This window comes from Scardinius erythrophthalmus (genome assembly GCF_964197995.2).
Source record: "Scardinius erythrophthalmus genome assembly, chromosome: 16".
In the NCBI taxonomy this organism is placed as follows: domain Eukaryota; kingdom Metazoa; phylum Chordata; class Actinopteri; order Cypriniformes; family Leuciscidae; genus Scardinius; species Scardinius erythrophthalmus.
The window spans coordinates 28,319,494-28,341,521 of record NC_138236.1 but is presented as its reverse complement, the minus strand read 5'-3'; the positions used below and the strand labels follow the sequence as shown (position 1 = coordinate 28,341,521).

Below are 22,028 nucleotides of genomic sequence, written 5' to 3'. Positions count from 1 at the left end.
TACACTTGAAATATTGTTGAAATTTTAATTATTGTTGTAATTGTAACCTTTTTAATAAAATAGCTAAACATATTTACAAGATAGATGTAAGCAAAATCTTAAATGGTCAATATAAGTCTTCTTCTAATTTTGTGTCCTTGCATTGTGGCTCAGTCAGTCAGAGTCACACCTGAATGAATGGCTAATTATGCAGAGTCATTATGCATAATGGGTGGGACATTTTGTATTCCAAGGTGTAAACCACTCCTCGTTCACGCCCACTCGCATAATGGCTTTCCAAGCAAAACCTGTTTTACATCAATTTAAATCAATGTATGGTTTTATCTGAACGATAAAGCAAGACTATTTTCACATAATTTTGAAGCCAGAACTCGAAGGAAGAACATCCATTTCTCAAAAGTCTTATTCATGCATATTTATTATGAGTTTTGAGGTCTTCTTTCAGCAACTTTCATTTTTTATTTTTTCAATAACCACGCATAAGCATTATTCTCTTAAAAATAAAAAAATATACATGCATGGTGATCACATATTTTGGTAGCCCTGTTTGTGCTATATAGAGTGAATTTACACTTTTGCCATTAACATGTTTATAAATAACTGAAAAAAGCACAAATGTCAGAGCATGTCAGAACACCTCCAGGGCCCAGAAAACACCTCAGACTCCAGAGGGTTAAGCAAACTTATATGATTCATATTCTTTTGGTTTCTCTATCCAATATTTTTAATAATTACAAATGCAGTGAAAATACAGGTATCGGTATAGGCAAGTACCAAAAATGAGAGTATCAGTGTCTGACCTATCTCTCTAGTTACTATAGATTTCACTGATTTTAACAGAAATAACTGTTTTGCAGAATGTGCCATGTTTGCTGTGTTCTCGCATGTACACGGCTTTGATCAGCAGATGTCGATAACGTGCCACTTCCCCGTTTTGCACATACATAGAAGTAATAATTACGAGAAATGTTCTGATTATTATGAGAACATTTCTCAATATTATGATAAAGTGTATCGTTATTTTGAGGAAGTTTCTTATTATTCTGAAATACTAAGCCGTTATTATGAGAAAGTTTCTCAATATAATGAAATACTAAGTCATAATTATGGTAAAGTTTCTCATTTCTCATACTCAAGTGTGGTGGAAATGGGCTTCCATAGATTTTAGGGATAGGTTTTGGGTAGTGTTAGGGAAAGGGTTAGGACTGCATTTTCATACAGGAATGTTGTTCCAGGATCAACAAAATATTTTGAGCCAGGAACATTTCTTTCTTGGCCAAATCCCGGTGACCGTTAAAATGCTGGCATTCATGTTTCGGTTTTATAGGGGCAAGTTCAAAATGTTGTGGTTACCACTATGCCAATCATTGCAATTTTTGGAGTAACTCAGAAGGATAATTTAGCTGATTCACTGCTGCATTTAAATGCAGTTGTCAGTCCCAAAAATTGCTTGTTTTTCTATTTTATTTTATTTATCTTTCTTTTTTTTTTGTGCGTGCGTGCGTGCATGTGTGTGTGCATGTGCCTGTGTGGGGCTGGATTGTGCACACATTTTTGATTGCTGACCCAATTGAATTCTGTATTAATGCACCAAGTTGCTTGGTGACTAAACAGTCTACAGACAGGTCAGTGAACTATATTTATTTTGATTATCACATAGATAAAGCCATTTAACAAAAGTTGCAAGGGCTTTTAGAGGCTTCAGAATGTAGCAGTATACACTAAATATTGCATTATAATTAAGCAATATTTGCTTTTTCCTCTCTTTTTTTCTTCTGCAGTCTACTGCTGTGCACCTGTCTCGCTGCGCTCTGGACGCCGGTGAACTGACGTTCATCCCTTCTTCACCTTTTCTCTTTCACCTTTCGCCTTCCTCTGCCTGATGGATTTCTGTTCATTTGCGTCTATCTTCTTCCACACTATTCTTGTTGCTTGCCCGCTATGCTTAGTTCCCTAAAGCTTACAGAAAGCCAAGATGTGAGACTCAAGCACTTTTTTATTTGTCTGTAAATATATGCCTTTTTGTATTGCAACTGATTAGCTTGAGAAGTCAGATGAAGGAATGGAACCATACAGCATGGTCAGAGTTACAGTCCTGGAGCGCTGTTCTTTACGTTTGTTTAACAGCTTAAATTGATATTTTAAAATGGTTTGAGGGATTAAGAATGTGATGTAATGTTCACAAGTCAATGACATTTTTCAAACCTCATGCACACAGGTGATTGCATGCTGGTTTGCTCTAGAAGGAAAAGGTATGTTTCTGTTTTGTTTAAACCAACATTACTTGCTCATTTTTTCCCACCATGTTTATCTTTGTGTTTATGGGTAAGTTAACCACAGATTTAGGAAGGTCAACAAGAACACAATCAATAACAGAAATGTCTTTGTTTACACTTGCTCAGCTTTAAATTAGCATGACTGCTAAGTGCTTTTTTGATTGATGGATTTGCCCCCAAATATAACTGACAAAACTTTTTCAGATTTTGTGCACTTTATGTTTGTCTTTAAGTGTCTGTGTGACATATTCTTATTAAATGATTTGAGATGTGTCTGTACTTCAAAGCTTTTATAATTTAGATTACAATTAGCATCTCTTGTGATGTTAGCTGTGAGGTTGTCATCCCATTTCATACAGGATTAGTCAGGAGTTTTATGGCATTACATGACATATGTCATTCATTTTCTGTGAGGATTTTTAAGGAGGGGCCTTAGCTCAACAATTACAACATGGTTCACTAAAGTAATACCAGTACAGTAAATATAATATGGCTGGATAAGTCTCCAGGAGATATGAGAATTGACATACAGGTCAATGACATTGCACTTTTTGGTTGCATTTTTTTATTGCGTGCACTTTCAATGTACTCACAGTGTACTTACCCACAAAAGGATTGAGTAATGTAAGGTAACTACATGGGTTAAGTTAACCCCTTCACGTGCAAAGTTTGCGGTTTATTTGTGTTCACATACATGTACTAGACAGCGTCCATTAAGGCTCGCTGCATTTAGAGCAAAGTGCATATTTGGAAAAATATTGATTATGACATGTTTGCAAAATATTTCATCATACAGAATATAATTTAACTATTAATTTCACGGTGAATTATGCGATCTGAAGAGCTAAAACGGCGTACACAGTGTGCTGTCTGTTCTTTTCTGGGTTTTGCGTCAGTTATGACTTCAGCTGCGCTCATTCGGTCTACACAGCTGTCAATCACCTTACGTGACCATAATCCTGCCTCTCTGGATGACGCTGCCCTGTACACTTCCTCCTTCGCAGCTCTGTGAAGAACAAACCCAAAGAAACATTTCTGCATGTTAATGTTTTTTTTTTTAAGCAAATGTTGTCTTTTACCTTTATTTTCTTGTCAGAGTGCACTAGAATGCTTTGTTTACATGTTAAAATGACAAAAAAAAAATATCCTGAGGGACAATATCCCCCCAGACCCCCTACAACAATTTACTTCGTAAACATGTCACTTAAAATATTATTAACATCTGAAAACATTTGTCACTTCACACAACTTTGAATTTGCAACTAACTAAAGCATAAAACAGGAAATGATAGACAGTTTGCATTTTAGCATTTCCGGTTCCAAAGTCAGTGTTTTTTTTTAATGGGAATATGGTTAAAAGCCTGAAATTAGGTCTGTGGTGATCACAAGATCAAGATATTTTCACGTTTTACTGTACAACATAAAACGTCTCTGGTTACAAATATAACCTAGGTTCGCTGAGGAGGGGAATGAGACACTGCGTCTGATAAGACGGTATGGAGAAACCCCTTAGTGTGACCGTGGTCTAAAGCACGTGTCTAAACGCGGCAATTGTATTGGCCAACGACAGTCTATGACGTCACTACCAGTGCGACCGTGAGTATAAAAGGTCAGGGTCTCCGCGGATCCTTAAAAAGTCTTAAAAGGTCTTAAATTAGATTTTTCAAATTTAAGGCCATAAAAAGTCTTAAAAATCATGTTTTTTTAAAAAAAATGTCTTATTTTTACTTATGAAAGGTCTTAAATTCTAGATGACACTTTGACTTATACTTATCTAAATGCTTTCGAAATTAAAACTATCTAATTAGCGTAGGCCTACGTATTTTTTTTTTTAATCTATCTTTGTGGATTTGCTTGTTCACGTGACAATTCGCGTCACTTACGGCAGTATATCAGCCTGCGTCTGTCTCCTGCACGCGAGAGGAGAGAAGAAAACGAGTAAATGTCAGTTTACTTGTAAGTTCATTCTTTATGTGCTTAGGAGTGTGCGATGTTGTCTATGAACTATGATGATATTGTAATCATTGTTTTAACTCGAGGCACTGCGAGTGCGAGCTAACATCGCGTTTCTCTCATGCTCGCTTTTACTGCGTGATGTGTCAGTGCAGTTATAGATGTCCCCAAATGAGTTTTTGTCTTATATTTATATCATATTATGTTGTTATATTAGAATATCACATGAGCAAGAGTGCTGTTTTCCTTTTGCACAACTGCAAATGTGCTATTTATTTTATACAACAGTTAAATTAAAAATAAAGTTAACATTGTGAGTTACTTTTTGGACACAATATTGTCAATTTTCACTTTATATCGCCGACGAGAATTTCATAATGAAGCTGTAGTCCAACAGACAGCGATGTTTTTTTTTTTTGTTTTTTTTTTTTTTTTTACTGAAATCCGCGAATCATTTTGAACGAATCATTTCAACGATTCAATGAACAATCACTTGTTTTTCTGAATGAATCAGCCGTTTGAACAAATCCGTTGACTACAACAACTCGCTTATTAAGACAGTGACTTGCCGCCACCTACTGGTGGTTTCAGTTTCATATTTAAAGTATCCTTTAATTAAAATGTTAAAATTATAAATCATTTCATATTTAAATATTGAATAGCTCTATTTATGCAATTGTAAATGAAGTGTAAATATAGTAGGCTAATGCCAGTTTTGATGCCGCTCCTGTGTCACCTCTGCACTGCAAGGATAGATTTTAATTTATTGATTTAATTTGACATTGGTACTGTGTTATTCTAATATAATTTAATTTGAATGTTAGAATTTGACATAAAAGGTGATGCATACCTCTAAATACGTTTAGAAACAATATCCATATATAGGTGAAAATGCCCCTGGAAATCAATTTAAGGTGGAAAATATTGCCCCTTAATAAAAATGATAATTTCGGTCACTACTGTGAACTGACCACTATAGAATATAAAAATTATGAATATCTTCGTGGGTCTGCTCTCTGCTGTCAACAACAGGCCTAAACCAGCCGGGATACCAGTACAAAAACACAATCAGAAAAATATCATCTAATTATTATCAACAAAACTTTGAAAATATATAGACATATTTTTGTCAATATTGCGCACCCCTAATGTACGGCATTAATTTTGATTTCTTCAGGTCTTAAAAAGCCTTAAATTTGACTTTAAAAATTATGCAGATACTGTGAAGGTAGCCTGAGGAACATGTCAATCACTTCTTCTTCTGAAGGAGCCATGGCAGGCACAGCGAAAGCATGGCAGCGAGACGCAGTGTCTCGTTCTCCTTCTCGAGGAACCTAGGTTACATTTGTAACTCGAGACGTTCCCTTTCGAATAATAAGACGCTATGGGGAACAAATACCCACACTGCCATGCTGAGCGGAATGCTCTCCTTCCTCACTAGCCGCGTTTTAGGGATGGGACGATTACCGGTTTCACGATAAACCACGATAAAATGTACGGACGGTTAGTAATATCGTTTAAAATTTAATTATCATTAAAACCGTGTTTGATTATCGCGATTTTAGATCCTGTTCAGCCAGCAACAGTCTGACGCAGGCGCAGCGCGCAATGTTATGTTTTTTATTCAAGAAGGAATTGCGGAAGGCAGCTGAGCGTGCTCGGGAGATTTTTCAGCCTTTTAAAAGAACCAATTCTGAGGTGTGGTCATATTTTGGCTTTAACAAAAGTCCTGAGGGAAACTTAATCGAGGATTGGTCACCCTGTCAGCAGAACATGCACAAGAAAAAGTCCCTGCAATAACTTCAGATCTGCCGAGTCGTCGTGTGACCATCACCGACTGTTGTATAGCGAACGCAAGGCAAGTTAACTTTGACCTCAATACCAAAACTACGTCTGGGAAATAATTGGGCATGAAATGTTGTTTTAAGTTGAACTATTTTATATCAATAAACGTGAGGCTTCCGCAAAGAAAAGTTGGCAGCAAGTGGCTTAGCCAAAGACGAACGAACAAGTTCAAACTAGACTATTAAGAGTGACATTTAAGGGATAATAATTTATATTCATTATACACTTATTACACCGATTTTTTTTTTTTACCACATAATTACGGGGACATTGAATTGAGATTAATGTTTTCTTACCTTTTTATAATCATGTACAGCGTACAAAACAATCGTTCAGACAAGATGATCACAACAATATTATCAAACTGTGTAAACAATGAATCAACTCTGATTTATTAATTTTCAATACAATTAAAAACGGAGACGCAAGACGGCAAGTTGTATTTGAATGAAACGAGAGAGCGCATCCATTTGTGATGCATGGTGTAACGTCTGTCAGAGAGTTTGAAGTCTGCCCAGATGAAGAATACATGACAGTGCAAATGAACTGGTAGTTCCACGAGACTTTTATAGATGTTTTCTCTCATTTAAGCACACTCTTCACATACATGTCGAAGAGCGAATGTTAAAAGGGAAAAGAGAACACTCGACACGCTACAAATCAAAGTGGAAGTAAACACATTATAATAAAACAACGGTCAGCAGTAAGAGCAGTCATCTTCCTCTTTGCGTGATCAATCTCACTCTCACTGTGCGTGCGCGCTCACATACAAACAGCATGCATACAATAACGTACGCCATAGAAGAAGTTATCTTAAAGGCACATCCACATTCATGTCATGAACACTACTTAACACTAGGTGGCCGTTACAATGGATGTGCGCGGTGTTATAATGCGTTGCTATAGGCTCTATGCACGATCGCTTCCGCGTTTTGTCTCAGCCCGCCCAGTTACATCCGGTGCTGCGTCAGAAGCCGTTTTTGCATTAGGTGGAGATAATGGCAAATTACACTCTCTGTTTACAAGAACTTCCAGCGGTTAACGTGAATGATGTTAACAATATTGTGAGGCAGTTAACTGTCACAAATATGAGTAAGAAAGAGAAGTTCTTTAAATTAAAAATTTCGAGCTACATCGACAACTTTTAGGGTGAGTATTCTCTCATATCACGCGAAATCCGACTAGCGAATCAGTTTCTAAAATCGTTGTCTCCGTTTCTGAGAAAATGAATTTTATTAAAGTGAATTGTCCTATAGAATGCGCTATGCGGAAGTAAAGACGCCGGCTGAGATCCTACCGGAAATATGTCAGCAGCGTTCGTGCATAGAGCCTATAGACGACCGTCATTATAAGGAAGGAAATGCTTTAAAAAGTGCATAGAGCTGCTTGTTTTATTTGTTGTTTGTTGATTTTCAAATATAAAACTTGTTGAAATGTCTTCAGTGTGATCATCAACTCTTTTTGAACACTTTCATCTCGTTTTAACAAAACGTGATAATATTGATAATTGCGATAATTTTGGTCACTATTATCGTGATATTAAATTTTCATACCGTCCCATCCCTACCGCGTTTCCATTACCCTTCAAACTGCGCGAATTGAAATTGCGAATTGAAAATTCGCCCAATGGAAACACGTCAATTTCGCAAAAACTCCCATTTATCGCAAAAAAAGTTTTTAGGCTCACATGAGGTGGTTTTTCAGGCAATTCGAAAAAGGAATATTTTGCAAAACTGCAATGGAAACAGTTTTTGCAAATTTACAGTTACCTGACTTAGAAGGCGCGGTGTGTTTGGACAGAATACGAGACAGAGTTCTTTATTAAATTCATAAAGACAAAAGAATGACAGAAATACTTGATTCTAAACCTCAAAGAAATGCCACAATCAAGACCTCGGAGCAGAAATGAGTGAGAAAAACCCAGAAACACCTCATATGTGCCGCTCACAGTATAAGGGTCTTTCCTTGCCATTAATGCTTGGATAACACTCCTACGTTTCCTTCCATTAATAATAATAATGTCTAGTGCGGTACGTGGCTGTGATATATATACGTAACAACGTCCATTGCCATGATTTTTGGAATGACTTATTGCGAGAGGAAAAAATGATGTTTTTGTCGCATAACAATGGTTAATGTAAACGGCGTCATTTCGCAATAGTTTTTTATCTATATTTAGAAAAAATCTCAAAAGTTTTGCGCAAATCTTTAATGGAAACGCGCCTACTGTCAGAGTCAGATTCCCCAAAGGCACGCACCGGCAAGCTCTCAGCCAAACCGTTGGTGGAGAATGGTATGGTTTAATTTTTTACCAAGAACCGTAACACCCCTAGTATGAACCCAAGGCTCATTCTGAATATTGTAGATTTGTAAGGATTTTCTTAAACTCTGTAGTCAGTGTGAGTCCTCACTGCAGGACATTACATAACTCCAATTTATTATAAGCTATTTCTTTGTGCTATTCATTTCTTGGTAACTAAGAAATTTAATTAAATGCTTCTTATTGCTCCTGTTGCAAGTATGCATCTAATGCCAGATTGCTCTGGAAATAAACCAAAGATTGAATACAGAGGAACACCACTATGATTTGTCACAACGCGCGTTGGCTTGTTGGTAAGATCTTTGCATGGTTGTGTTTGTAATCAAGATTTCAACAATATCAGACTTAGTAGTGTGGCTCTGATTTCAAGAAAATGCCTAATTTTGTGGATGTGACAGTGTTTACTCATGACATAAGATGTGCCACTAATCGATAGTGTGTGTGTGTGTGTGTGTGTGTGTGTGTGTGTGTGTGTGTGTGTGTGTGTGTGTGTGTGTGTGTGTGTGTGTGTGTGTGTGTGTGTGTGTGTGTGCACGTAAACTCTCTCTGTGGTTGCAGCTGGCGTATATATGAGCTCTGCTGGGAAAGGGTTGGGAAAGAGCTTGTGAGTCACAATGAATCCAGGAACAGGCCTCTCTTCAACTTAACTACCAAACCTGAACACATACACACTTTCACAACACACCAAGTTCATCCTGAGGTTCCTCAATTAAAACCTCCCTCATCTCTTCTGTCTGTTTTTAATATCCTGAAAAAGGCATCTGCATTTATTGTAATAACAGGTGATTATATGAGAGATTTTAGGGTTTAGAGAAGGAGAGAGAAATCAATGCGCTAAAGTCATAAAGGAACAGCAGAAAGAGAGAGAGAGCAGTTTGAAGAATAGGACAGTGTTGGAACACACGTATTTGCACAAGCGGTTTCTCGAGAACAAGTGAGTTATGTTTGGTTTGTTATGTTTGGCGTTAATCCATGACCCACATTCCATTTGATTTTATTCACCGTCTCATTTTTTATATACAAGAAACAGAGAAAATACAGATCACATTTGTTTAGGCCTAAAAAGAGCAAAAAAAATATTTTGGTTTTGTGTTTGTCTTTGCAAAACTTTAAGGTGCTGAGTTGTTCTAAGTGGGTTTTCCATAGATATGGCTCATTCAAAGCAGTGGCGACATTTATATGTCCGGCCCCCTCAGATTTCTGATGGCTTAAAATAAAATAATAAAAATAAGAAATTATTGATGTGTTAGTCTAATTGATAGATTGATCAATCAAAATACTGTGCGGTAAAATGCGGCTGTTTTCAAACTTGATTTGACGTGTTGTGCGTAACCTACGCTGTCATCTTCGCGTGAGCGTTCATGCGGTGACAATGGCAGCGTTGTGCAAAGTACAATATTACGCACGAAAAGATGAGCGAGAAGGAGAAAATAAGCCATATACATCTGAGTTTGCTTCAGCTTACTACAAGACGACAGCGAGTGAAGCGGCTAGGAGACAGAAACGCACATATTTCATCACAGAATAGCGGTGAGACTTCGACTCAGATCGGCACATTGCGCAATGACTTGTTTGCAATTTATGAACCGCCTTCACAACCAGTGATGACCACATTTCCTGTATAGCCTATATCTGTTGTATATGAAGAGTTTGGTTTCAAAACGCAATAAATTCATTATGATTAATTTTGAGTATTCATGTGTTTTCTTTACCAAGAGAGTGGAAAGATTAAAACCACTATTTTTTGTTTCAAACTTACACATAGCATATTTTAGGTTATAATAACATCATTTCAAATCCATATTTTGATTTTCAAATATTTATTATAAAAAAGGATTAGTTTCCCCCAAAATGCAATAAATTCATGACACCTTTTTTTCCAAAATGCAATTAATCCATTGAATCAATATAAAAGTTTTTCATATTTTAACTGTTGAAATACACAACAAAGTAAGTTGATCCACATATGACAGCCTCTGAACTTGGTCAATACTAATCTTATATATCCCTAAAGGCGGGCATACACTGTGCGATTTTCGTCCGATTTTGAGCCGAATTCAGACTCGTGCGACTCTTTTTCGGCTCGGGCCGATTTTCAGCTTTGTCGTGCGTCGTTTGTCGTGCAGTGTTCGTGCAGTGTACAGGGGGAAACAAGAGGCGATTAACCTCTCACGACCGGCAATCGGCTGGTCGGATGAATTTCTGGCATGTTAGAAATTTTGGTCGCTCCTCGTGACTATATCGCACAGTTGAAGCAGAGCTACGAACCGATTGCCCTAAACTCAGTGTTTTTTTCCCTCACTGCGCCTGCGCGAAAACAGTTTCATCTGCAGCAAAAAAGAAAAGAAAAAAGGGAGATCTTTAAGTTCTGTATTTCAAAGCTACAAATTACTGTTGCTTACCTCCAGTTCGTGTTGCAAAATGGATTAACCATCACTTCTTCCAAGCCACCACCGCTAAATCTTCTTGATATTGATAGCTGATGCTTGTTTTGACAATATCTCTGGATATGATATCGTCTATAGGCGCAACCCGGCACGAGGGTTTATCGCACTGATTCGCGCATATTTCACACGTATAGTGTGAGCAGTCAAGTCGCAGCTCGACGTTCGGACCGTACAGTGTGAGCACATAAATCCTGAGCTTTGGCTTTACATCGCATGCGATCTACTCGTTTAGTGTGATTAGGTTCCTTGCTGAAATCGCACAGACATCGCACAGTGTATGCCCGCCTTTACTTACAGGCACTGGACTAAAAATAGCCGACATTAAATCACCATCGCTAAGAAATAGCCTACCTCCTGAACTTTTTTTTACGGCGATCAGCTGTAAAATGGCTTGGTCCTGCTCGGTTTTCGTTGACTTTGAGTAAAACAATTGAAGGTTTTTCAAAAGATCCCCTGAGGTCAAAGTGTCAGCGTGACAGAAGTTTGATGCTGTCGTGTGAGAACAAGCAACAGTCGAGATTTTTCCTCCTCCCGCGTGCCTCATGTTCTTAATCTCCTCAAGTAGCCTAAATAAAAAAAAACAAAAAAACAGTGCACTGCTTTATCTCTTCCCATGAAACTTTAAAAAACTGCAAATTTTTGACCAAACAAGGTATTTTACATTCTCAAAGTAAATCCTTACACCTGATAAAATACAAGTTCCATTAGCTAACTAACCAAATATTCAATACGCAAAAAGAAGACATCAAACAATCATTGTAATGAATGACATCCAAAAATAAACAAATGCAATTCAAACAACAACCCAACATTTGATTGTCTACCAGTCCATTCACATAACTAATTGCACACATCTTAACAAGCTTCAACAAATGATCCAGGACCACCACGTTGCCCAACTAACAAGAGCTGCCATTTCTGTTCCATATGAAAAACATCAAACTCCAAACGCGTTTTTGTAGTTTACACAGAGATGATAAGGGTGTCATTTTCAAAAACTTGCAGTTTGAAACCTGTTTTCAAAAGTTTGCGTTTTCAGACCACCAAAACATTGTTGTGTAAATGAACGGCCAAAACACACAAAGAGTTGAAAACCCTGAGCTGTGCGGCATGGATTTTATCAGCTCAGAGCAATATTAAACAGCACAGCACGAGCTCTGAACAGGTTTACTCGCAAGCCGATCTCGATCACGCAACACTGTTACTACACAGCACTGGGAGGTCCAGTGAGAAAGCTTTTGAATGCTGCACAGTATTAATTACATCGCTGCAAGATCTAGTGAGAAGCATTCAAATTTGGTGCAGATTTCTCTGTTGTAAACCATAGATATCAGATCAAACAGCGCTGACGTGGAAACCAGGAGAAACATTTTGTCATAAACAAGTTATAAAAGGCTTTTCAGTCCACAAATAACCAGCATTCACCATGGATTTAATGTAGTAATGTTAACTGTGACCATGGGATTGTGGCTGAAATATTTGAATGTTTTTACATTATTTATAACAGGGTTCGTACAACCTTTTGAGAGTGAAATTCATGCACTTGTTTCAGAGACTTCTAAATGCTTCACACCATTTCCAGTTCTTCAAAGCTCTAAATATTAACATAACACTCTCTTTAACAGAGAGTACTTGCATGTTTTGCACTAATTCTGTTCTTTTGGTTTTGGACTTTATGAAGCATGTTACACAATTAACCCAATTGGAAGTACTGACCCATGGTTCCCTCAATCCAGCCCTGGAGGCTCTCTGCCCTGCAGAGTTTAGCTCAAACCCTGATCAAATTTCTAGTGGCTGTGTCTGAAAGCTTAGGCAGCTGAATTGTTGCCTCGTTGCCCTATCAGGCAATTACTTCGCAGGTAGCATTTGCGCACAAAGGTACCTTACACTTATTCACAAACTTATTTCGAACAGGCTTTGGATGCTTCAATCTAATGATCAAAGAAAATAAAGTGAGTTTTGGTGACAACAAATATTTAATTACTACAATACTAATTCTCTCTAGAAATTACTGTCTTGAAGTTGAAATTGTTTGAAGTTGGTCAAAAACATACATTTACACAAACTAACTACCAACCGCAAATTTCAGACGCCATGATCAGGTGAAGGTATCTCAGTAGACAGGATGTGTCTCGATCATTAGTTTCAGACACGCCTCCCTGCCTCCAAATGCTAAATGTGCTAAACTCTGAAGGTATTGATTAGCTTGTTTAACTTTGCCGGGCTGTGGCCATTCAGGACCAAATTTGAGGAATTCTGCATTATGACAGTGACATCTTATCTCCCTTTCAGCCTGGCAGCATTCAGCTCACGAGTCTTCGTCAGAGAGGGTGGCGGAGCAGGAAGTGGAAACGGTGTCCGTGGCGAGCAGTGAGAGTTTTGCAGACCAGGGCTATGCGGCATCAGAGGGCATGGCCGAAGAGTCTGGCCTAGTCTCTCCCTCTGAAAGGGTACAATCTATGTCACCTGTGGACATCATGTCTCTAAACAGTGGCTCAGCTCTGCCTGCAATGTCCAAAGACTCTTCCAGTGACAGCGATGAGGGCTGTGCGACCTGGGGTTCCAGAAAAAGGTATGCACATGTACACGTTTACTCTAGCTATAGACCACTGCAACAAACAAAAGCCTCTGGCACATGCCTGTTCACACCAACACGAATGTTCGGTTAAAAAAATATTGGTCTGATTTTGCAATGTCAATCTTTGACAGTAGGTGACGCTTATAGAAAAGCAAAAATGCCTAAATGATTGGCCAGTATCTTCATAGTTCGATTGACAAGATATTAGAACACCTCTCCATAAATTTGGTCTGAACAGACACATCAACAGTGGTTTTAAAATTAATATGTTTAGCGCACCAAATATCACACAATGTCTTTATATGTGTATTTATGAAAATCTCTGTAATTCGTTCCCCTTAAAAATTCAGCTAAATCCATTTTTTTGCTACTCCCAAGATGGTCTACCACTGCAGACATTTTGGGTGGGAGAAAAAAAATTATTCTACGATGCATCATGATTTTTCTCTTAAATGATTCTGAGTTTCAACAAATTTTCAGAATCGATTCTGAGTTTCCTTTTTAACCACAGATGCATGATGGCACTCTTCATGATGGCCAAATTCTGCTTGCTTCCAATTTCACATGGACACACACACACAAACTCTCAAACCTTACATATACTAATCTTCTATAACGTTCGAAAAGTTTGAAGTGAATTACAAGGGCAATTGCGAGCTTCATTGCACAGGAGGGTGAACAACTATGCTTGATATTACGCTTAAAATTTGGTATTTCAGCATTTTCCCCTAAAAATTATCTACAAAGGCATTGTTTATGCCATTTAGAATGTAGCAGGTCTAGATATTTAATACAAGAAGCTCACTACCTGACAGACAGCTGCTTTCAAATACTCGCGTACGCTTTGTGAAGATCGCTCGCGGTATGCGGCTATGTGCGAATCCCGTGTATGTGGTTAAATGCACTTGCATCTCAACATGCTTTTATGATGCAAAATTAATGTAAACAGTCAGTTATGACTTAAGCGATTAAGCTGACTGGACAAAACCTCTGATATAAATTGTTTTGGAATCGTATTGTGACTCCAAGAATCGGAATCGGATCGGATCGTGACGTGCCTAAAGATTCACACCCCTAGTAGATATGTCCCTACTCTACCTCCTGGTACTATAGTTTGGCTGGTCAACCATCTAAACCAGCTTGGACTAGCCAACAAGTAGTTTAAACAATTGTTCCATGTTCCAAAAACCAGCTACCACCGTAGAGTCAACATGAAATGGCAATTTTGACCCATTTTGCTAATTGAAATTGGCTCCCCTTATTCCAAGTGAAATAGGATATTCGATGAGAAAAGTGGGTGCTCCAAACCAGATTCAAACCAGTCTAGAATGCAAGTGTTTATTAGTAGCATAAAACAATTAATTTATTTATTTATTACTGTTTCAGATATTTTACATTTAAACAACAAACAGTCATATTCACCACACCTGATCACACATTGTTTGAACTCCATAAGATCAATACATTCATTAGACTTTTATTTCTCCGCTGGACAGGAATCAAAAGCTCTCCCAATTTGAGTGGAGACAGAGCAAAGGATTTATCTCTCTCATTCTCTCTGTTTACCACCATCAATTCATTCCCACATTTCAGCTAGTCTCACGCTTATCCTTTTCCAGCCAGCCAGTGTTCCTCCAGGGCTGACTGAGAAGAAGTCTGGCTTTTTAAAACTTTGCTTTATGGAGCTGAAAGTGCTGACTACTCCAAATGTATGTGTACGGATTCTCCGCCAAAGCATGCAGCCTCACCTCAAGCTCCTCGCTCTGTCTGTTATGATGAGGAAGGAGAACCCAGGCGCAGACAAAGTACACTAAACACGATTTATAGGCAAAAAGGGGAAAATAAAGCCCACAATGGGGTAAAACAAGACAAGACTGAGGATACTAACTAGACTATAAACTTGACAGAAGTCTAGACACTAACAGCAAATACACAAACAGGATCTTCACAGGACTCGTAACGAAGACAGGATACTCACAGGAACTATTTTGCAATGACTCACATAAAATAATAGCACAGGCAAGATTCACAGAGTAACATCACAGCAGTATTCACAATGAACCGACACAGGACAGAAAACACAAGGGGATTAAATAGGGAGAAACTAATGAGGGAAACAGGTGACGGCGATGATACAATAATGATAACAAGATGAGATAACAAGGGGGCGGGGTTACATGACGAGACAACGCAAGCACACAGCCAAACAAATGGCCATGTGCTTACACACAAAACATGGGCCTGTCATGATCCTGCCTCAAGACCAGGGAAAATCAGAGACAAGAAGGCAGAATCATGACAGAACCCCTCCCTTAAGGAGCGGCTTCCAGACGCTCCCCAAGGGAACACTAAACACGTGACATGACGGACTGAGACATGGACACAAACCAACAAAACAGGACAAAAACCAACAACGGCAAACATGAATAAACAATAGCAGGGTTGGGGTGAAAAATCAAAAACAACAGACAAGGCAGAGGAGGTGGAGACAACACAGAGTTCATGGGGGAATGTCCAGGGTGGGTGGGTGGGACTGTGGTCTTGGGTGGACAGGACGATGGCTGAGGACGAGGGGTCCGGGCAGACTTGGATGGGGAAACACGAGGAACAGTCTTAGGGGAAACAGACCGGGGTGAAGTGGTGACAGGGGTGTCCGGGGAAACAAACAGAGGTCGGGTGACAGCTGGTACGGGGCTGGACACATTAGCTGGGACAGGGCTGGACACATTAGCTGGGACAGGGCTGGACACATTAGCTGGGACAGGGCTGGACACATTAGCTGGGACAGGGCTGGACACATTAGCTGGGACAGGGCTGGACACAGACATCCTCCAGTCTGCTGGGACAGGGCTGGACACATTAGCTGGGACAGGGCTGGACACAGACATCCTCCAGTCTGCTGGGACAGGGCTGGACACATTAGCTGGGACAGGGCTGGACACAGACATCCTCCAGTCTGCTGGGACAGGGCTGGACACATTAGCTGGGACAGGGCTGGACACAGACATCCTCCAGTCTGCTGGGACAGGGCTGGACACATTAGCTGGGACAGGGCTGGACACAGACATCCTCCAGTCTGCTGGGACAGGGCTGGACACATTAGCTGGGACAGGGCTGGACACAGACATCCTCCAGTCTGCTGGGACAGGGCTGGACACATTAGCTGGGACAGGGCTGGACACAGACATCCTCCAGTCTGCTGGGACAGGGCTGGACACATTAGCTGGGACAGGGCTGGACACAGACATCCTCCAGTCTGCTGGGACAGGGCTGGACACAGACATCCTCCAGTCTGCTGGGACAGGGCTGGACACAGACATCCTCCAGTCTGCTGGGACAGGGCTGGACACAGACATCCTCCAGTCTGCTGGGACAGGGCTGGACACAGACATCCTCCAGTCTGCTGGGACAGGGCTGGACACAGACATCCTCCTGTCTGCTGGGACAGGGCTGGACACAGACATCCTCCTGTCTGCTGGGACAGGGCTGGACACAGACATCCTCCCGTCTGCTGGGACAGGGCTGGACACAGACATCCTCCCATCTGCTGGGACAGGACTGGACACATCTGCTGGGACAGGACTGGACACATCTGCTGGGACAGGACTGGACACATCTGCTGGGACAGGACTGGACACATCTGCTGGGACAGGACTGGACACATCTGCTGGGACAGGACTGGACACATCTGCTGGGACAGGACTGGACACATCTGCTGGGACAGGACTGGACACATCTGCTGGGACAGGACTGGACACATCTGCTGGGACAGGACTGGACACATCTGCTGGGACAGGACTGGACACATTAGCAGGAACAGTGCAAGCGGTGGCTGACCTAGGAACAGCGCTCTGGGTGGCTGGCCTCAGATCAACACTGGCTGCAGCTGACTCAGGAACCGGATCTCTTGCAGCTGTGGATTCCGGACTAGAGGACTTGACAGGACAGACAGGGACATCAAGGATCTTGACAAGAGCGGTAAGATAGTCAGATACGGCTCGAGCAGCTAAGACGACAGGCATTGTCTTAGGGGTAGAAACAGCTTGAAGAATCTCTTTAGCTGCTAAGTCGGCCGCAACTCTCTCAGCAGATCCGGGAATAGCACCTGCAGCAGCGGGCTCCGGGACGGCGCCTGGGACAGCGCTTGCAGCAGTGGGCTCTGGGACGGCGCCTGGGACTGCGCTTGCAGCAGTGGGCTCTGGGACGGCACCTGGGACAGCGCTTGCAGCAGTGGGCTCTGGGACAGCGCTTGGGTCAGCGCTTGCAGTAGCGGGCTCTGGAACAGCGCTTGCAGTAGCGGGCTCTGGAACAGCGCTTGCAGTAGCGGGCTCTGGAACAGCGCTTGGGACAGCGCTTGCAGTAGCGGGCTCTGGAACAGCGCTTGCAGTAGCGGGCTCTGGAACAGCGCTTGGGACAGCGCTTGCAGTAGCAGGCTCTGGAACAGCGCTTGCAGTAGCGGGCTCTGGAACAGCGCCTGGGACAGCTAGAGATGAAGAGCGAGAGGCTCCCTTTCTCCTCTTCTTTCTCTTTGAACGCGAAGCCGAATCTGTAGCTGGACTAACGACCAGTTGGAGATGTTCAGCTGGAACCGCAACAGGAGCAGGGATGGCGTTCTCGGGCAGCGCTGACTCGGTCGAGGAAGACTCAGACGGGGAATCCCAGGAAACTCGTCTCCCTCGTTTACCATGGAGGACAATGGGAGCAGAAGGGGCCTCAGGAGAGGTGGAACCAGCCGGATCACCAAGGGCAACAACGCCCAGGACACGACCCTCTGGGATCACAGGTAGCGAGGCAGATGGTGGAGACCTCGAGGAAGAAGCCTGCGGCTCCTCCCGGGAGAAACGATCCCAGAGTTGGGCATAATTCTTCAGGATCCACTCACCCTGGGAAGAGAATGGGAGGTTGACCCTCTTTCTGTCGGTGGGAGCCGACAACCAGCATTGTTCACGGATCTCCATTTGTCGCTGGAGCTGGAAGGACATACTGTCTGCTGGGTTCTTTTTTGGTCGGTTCATTCTGTTATGATGATGAGGAAGGAGAACCCAGGCGCAGACAAAGTACACTAAACACGATTTATTATAGGCAAAAAGGGGAAAATAAAGCCCACAATGGGGTAAAACAAGACAAGACTGAGGATACTAACTAGACTATAAACTTGACAGAAGTCTAGACACTAACTAACAGCAAATACACAAACAGGATCTTCACAGGACTCGTAACGAAGACAGGATACTCACAGGAACTATTTTGCAATGACTCACATAAAATAATAGCACAGGCAAGATTCACAGAGTAACATCACAGCAGTATTCACAATGAACCGACACAGGACAGAAAACACAAGGGGATTAAATAGGGAGAAACTAATGAGGGAAACAGGTGACGGCGATGATACAATAATGATAACAAGATGAGATAACAAGGGGGCGGGGTTACATGACGAGACAACGCAAGCACACAGCCAAACAAATGGCCATGTGCTTACACACAAAACATGGGCCTGTCATGATCCTGCCTCAAGACCAGGGAAAATCAGAGACAAGAAGGCAGAATCATGACACTGTCTTCACTATAGGACTTAGTTTTTCCACTCATCATCTGTAAAAGCAGCCATTTCCAAGGGTGTAAAAACACAATTTTTTTAGGCTTGTGTTCATGTGAATAAGCACAGGATAAAGAGTTACAACTCCCATCTAATATTGTAGATCTTATACTGTAATGTCTTGTATGTGTTATGTGTTAGTTTCATCCAGTTGATATTGAACACTGACTTGCATGTGAGACTTTCATGCTACACCGGAGGCACAAAATAAACGTAATAACTAGAAAAAGATGCAATTTATTATTATTATACAAAAATGCAGTATTACCTTAAAGAGTATAGTGATACTAGGGACAGCTTTACTAAATTTGTTCACTTCTTTTAGTTGCTTGTTACAAATATACAACCAGCTGAGATGATTTATTGATTTCTCAGTAGTGGAAATATTCAGCGAGGACAGCAGTCAATCAAGAGACAAAATGGATATGAAGAAGATCCAGAGATTACTGCACAGATACACCTCACCTTGGCCAATCTAGATGCAAATCTGGCAGGTAAATTACTCATGGATAAACTGTGCTTCCTCATTAATACTTTAAAGCAGGGTTTCTCAAACTCGGTCCTGGAGGGCCACTGTCCTGCACAGTTTAGCTCCGACCGAGTTTGAGAAACCCTGCTTTAAAGGGTCATGAAATACCCCCTGTTAGTTTTCACCATAGTTTTGAAAAATACTACAACATTGAGTGTGGTAAGCTGCGGACTGGAGGGTGAATACAGGCAACACAACAGTTTCTTTTTTTCACTCTTGTAGAGATGATTCCCACAAATGCATGCTGCAATTCACCATTACATGCAACAAAATGAACCAATATACAGCCATAATTTAATGCACAAATAAATGCACAGATGTTTACATTTGTACTCTGCATGAATAATTATGAGATACTGGTGAGTCATCCTGTAATGTTGACACAATGAAGATTTTAAAACAAAAATGTTGCAAAAAGAGCTTCAAATTTACTTAATCTACTTTAGTGTTTCATGATCCTTTAAAAAATCTTCCTATTTTCTTCTTTCAGTTATTCATTCTGTGAATTCCTAGGAATTAATTTAGGTAAACATGTTTTCTGGCAGTTTAGTTATGGCCATACCAATAACACTGTTTGCCCTATAAATTACTAATTTATATACTAACTGTGTTGTTCTTGCATATTAGACATTAATCACTCTGGAGGAGCATCTGTGTTTGTGGATGATGAAATACCTGTGTCCATTGTTGACATGGACATTCCAGTTACAACCATTGATGATGTTCTTGATGATGACCGGTTCAGCGTGAGCGAGTATGAGGCAGAATTGTTGAGCAGCACGCAAAACATCACCAGCCAATCGTGTACACCATGTGAAGCTATCCAAAACAAAAACAACAATGCCTGCCTGACAGAGGAGAAACACAGAAATCCATCTCCAGACATAGAGAAGCAGTCAGAAGTGACTACACTCACAGTTATTGAGAAAACCACAAGTCCATCTCTATCCAATGAGAAGTTATCACAAGATGCTAAGCGCATAGACAATATGGAACAGAAGGCAGCCCTTTGCTCAGAGACTAAGAGTAAAGCTGAAACTGAAGAACTAAAGAGTCAGAAAAACATTGTATCACAGAAGCCTCAAAGTTTTGTGAGTCCTGCTGTTCAAACCGTTCAAAAGGTTCCTGATGAGAGACTAAAATCTGCACCTATGGTCCAAAAGTTCAGAACAGAGACTGCTTATGAGGACAGGGCACCTATTAACAGAGTCCAAACAACTCAGGGTAAGATAACCCAAAGTTCGGTCTCTCGATTTGGAATGAAAACCTTCACAGTCATCCCTCCAAAACCGGCTGTGTCCCAGACCAAACCTACAGGCTCTCTAGTCCTAGGTGCCATTAAGATTGATGAACAGGGCAACATGGTTACAGGGAAACAGATTTCCACTGGCCCACCAAAAAACGGCAATCTCAACGTGGATACAGAAAAATCCCCATTGGACAAAGCCAAAGCCTTTTGGAGCACTGCAGAGAAGCAAGAACAATCAACTGCGACCAACCAAGGACCCATAGTAAACAATAGAGATACTGATGTGTTCAAACCCTTGATTGTGTCTGGAGTCTCTAAACTTTCACTGAAAACACCTCCTGAGGAAACACACAAAGAGGTCGTTATATTGGAAAGGAAGTCCATATCTGTAGTGGGAAGTAAGCCTTCATTCCCAGAACCTCCAGAGAATCACTCTTTCACAGCTGAAAGGCGTGATCTTTCTTTTCTTATACCCTCCAGAAGAACCTCCAGCCAATACGTAGCTTCTGCCATTGCTAAAAACAATAGCATTCCCAATACTAAAGTAGTTAACATGCAGGCGCCATCAGAGTCCATTGTTGGTGTCAAAAAACCTGTCAGTCTGTTTAATAATGAGGTTAGACCTACAAACATACACAAACCTACTACCACTTTCAAACCCACTGAAAATCCTCCTTTTGGACATCCTAAATGCCTGCAAAGTTACCCTAGTCATGTTGCAGAAAAAACAGCAAGTTCTGAGAGGATATGCAGTATTGAAAAAGGCACTCTGCATGGGGAAGACTCTCTCAAATCTCTGGACTCACATCCCTTAAATAACAAAATCCTGCCCTCAACACATGTGTCTGCTCACATTAAACACATGGAATCTTCCTCTGAAGAAGCCACATCAATCAAAAAGTTCCCAGACACATCCTCTGCTCGAAAGACGCCAACAGACACCACACATCCACAACTTACAAAGAAGCCAGAGTTATACAAATCTGAGATTCCATCTGAACCAGACATGGGTAACATATTTGGACCAGTTAAGAAGTTTAAGCCTGTTATTTTTAAGTCTGTCCAAAAGGAAACTTCTATCCATAGCTCTCTAATGGAGTCCATTCAGTCTGGAGAGGGCATTGAACGCCTCAAAAAGGTAAACTATGAGTCAAGCATGAAAGTATGTTTATCAGCTTTCTAGAACATCCTATTATGCTAGGATTCTTAAAGATAATTTAATTATAGTA

At 40.9% G+C, this 22,028-nt stretch overlaps 1 protein-coding gene across 1 annotated transcript in view; it reads left to right on the top strand.

The window, feature by feature from the left end:
- Positions 1-22,028, top strand: part of cobl (cordon-bleu WH2 repeat protein) — a 155,772-nt gene that overhangs the window by 118,531 nt on the left and 15,213 nt on the right. Inside the window, exons 9-11 of the mRNA XM_081388427.1 lie at positions 13,134-13,413; positions 19,397-19,515; positions 20,178-21,937. Of these exons, the coding sequence (XP_081244553.1) occupies positions 13,134-13,413; positions 19,397-19,515; positions 20,178-21,937 (2,159 nt within the window). The remainder of the gene's footprint in view (positions 1-13,133; positions 13,414-19,396; positions 19,516-20,177; positions 21,938-22,028) is intronic.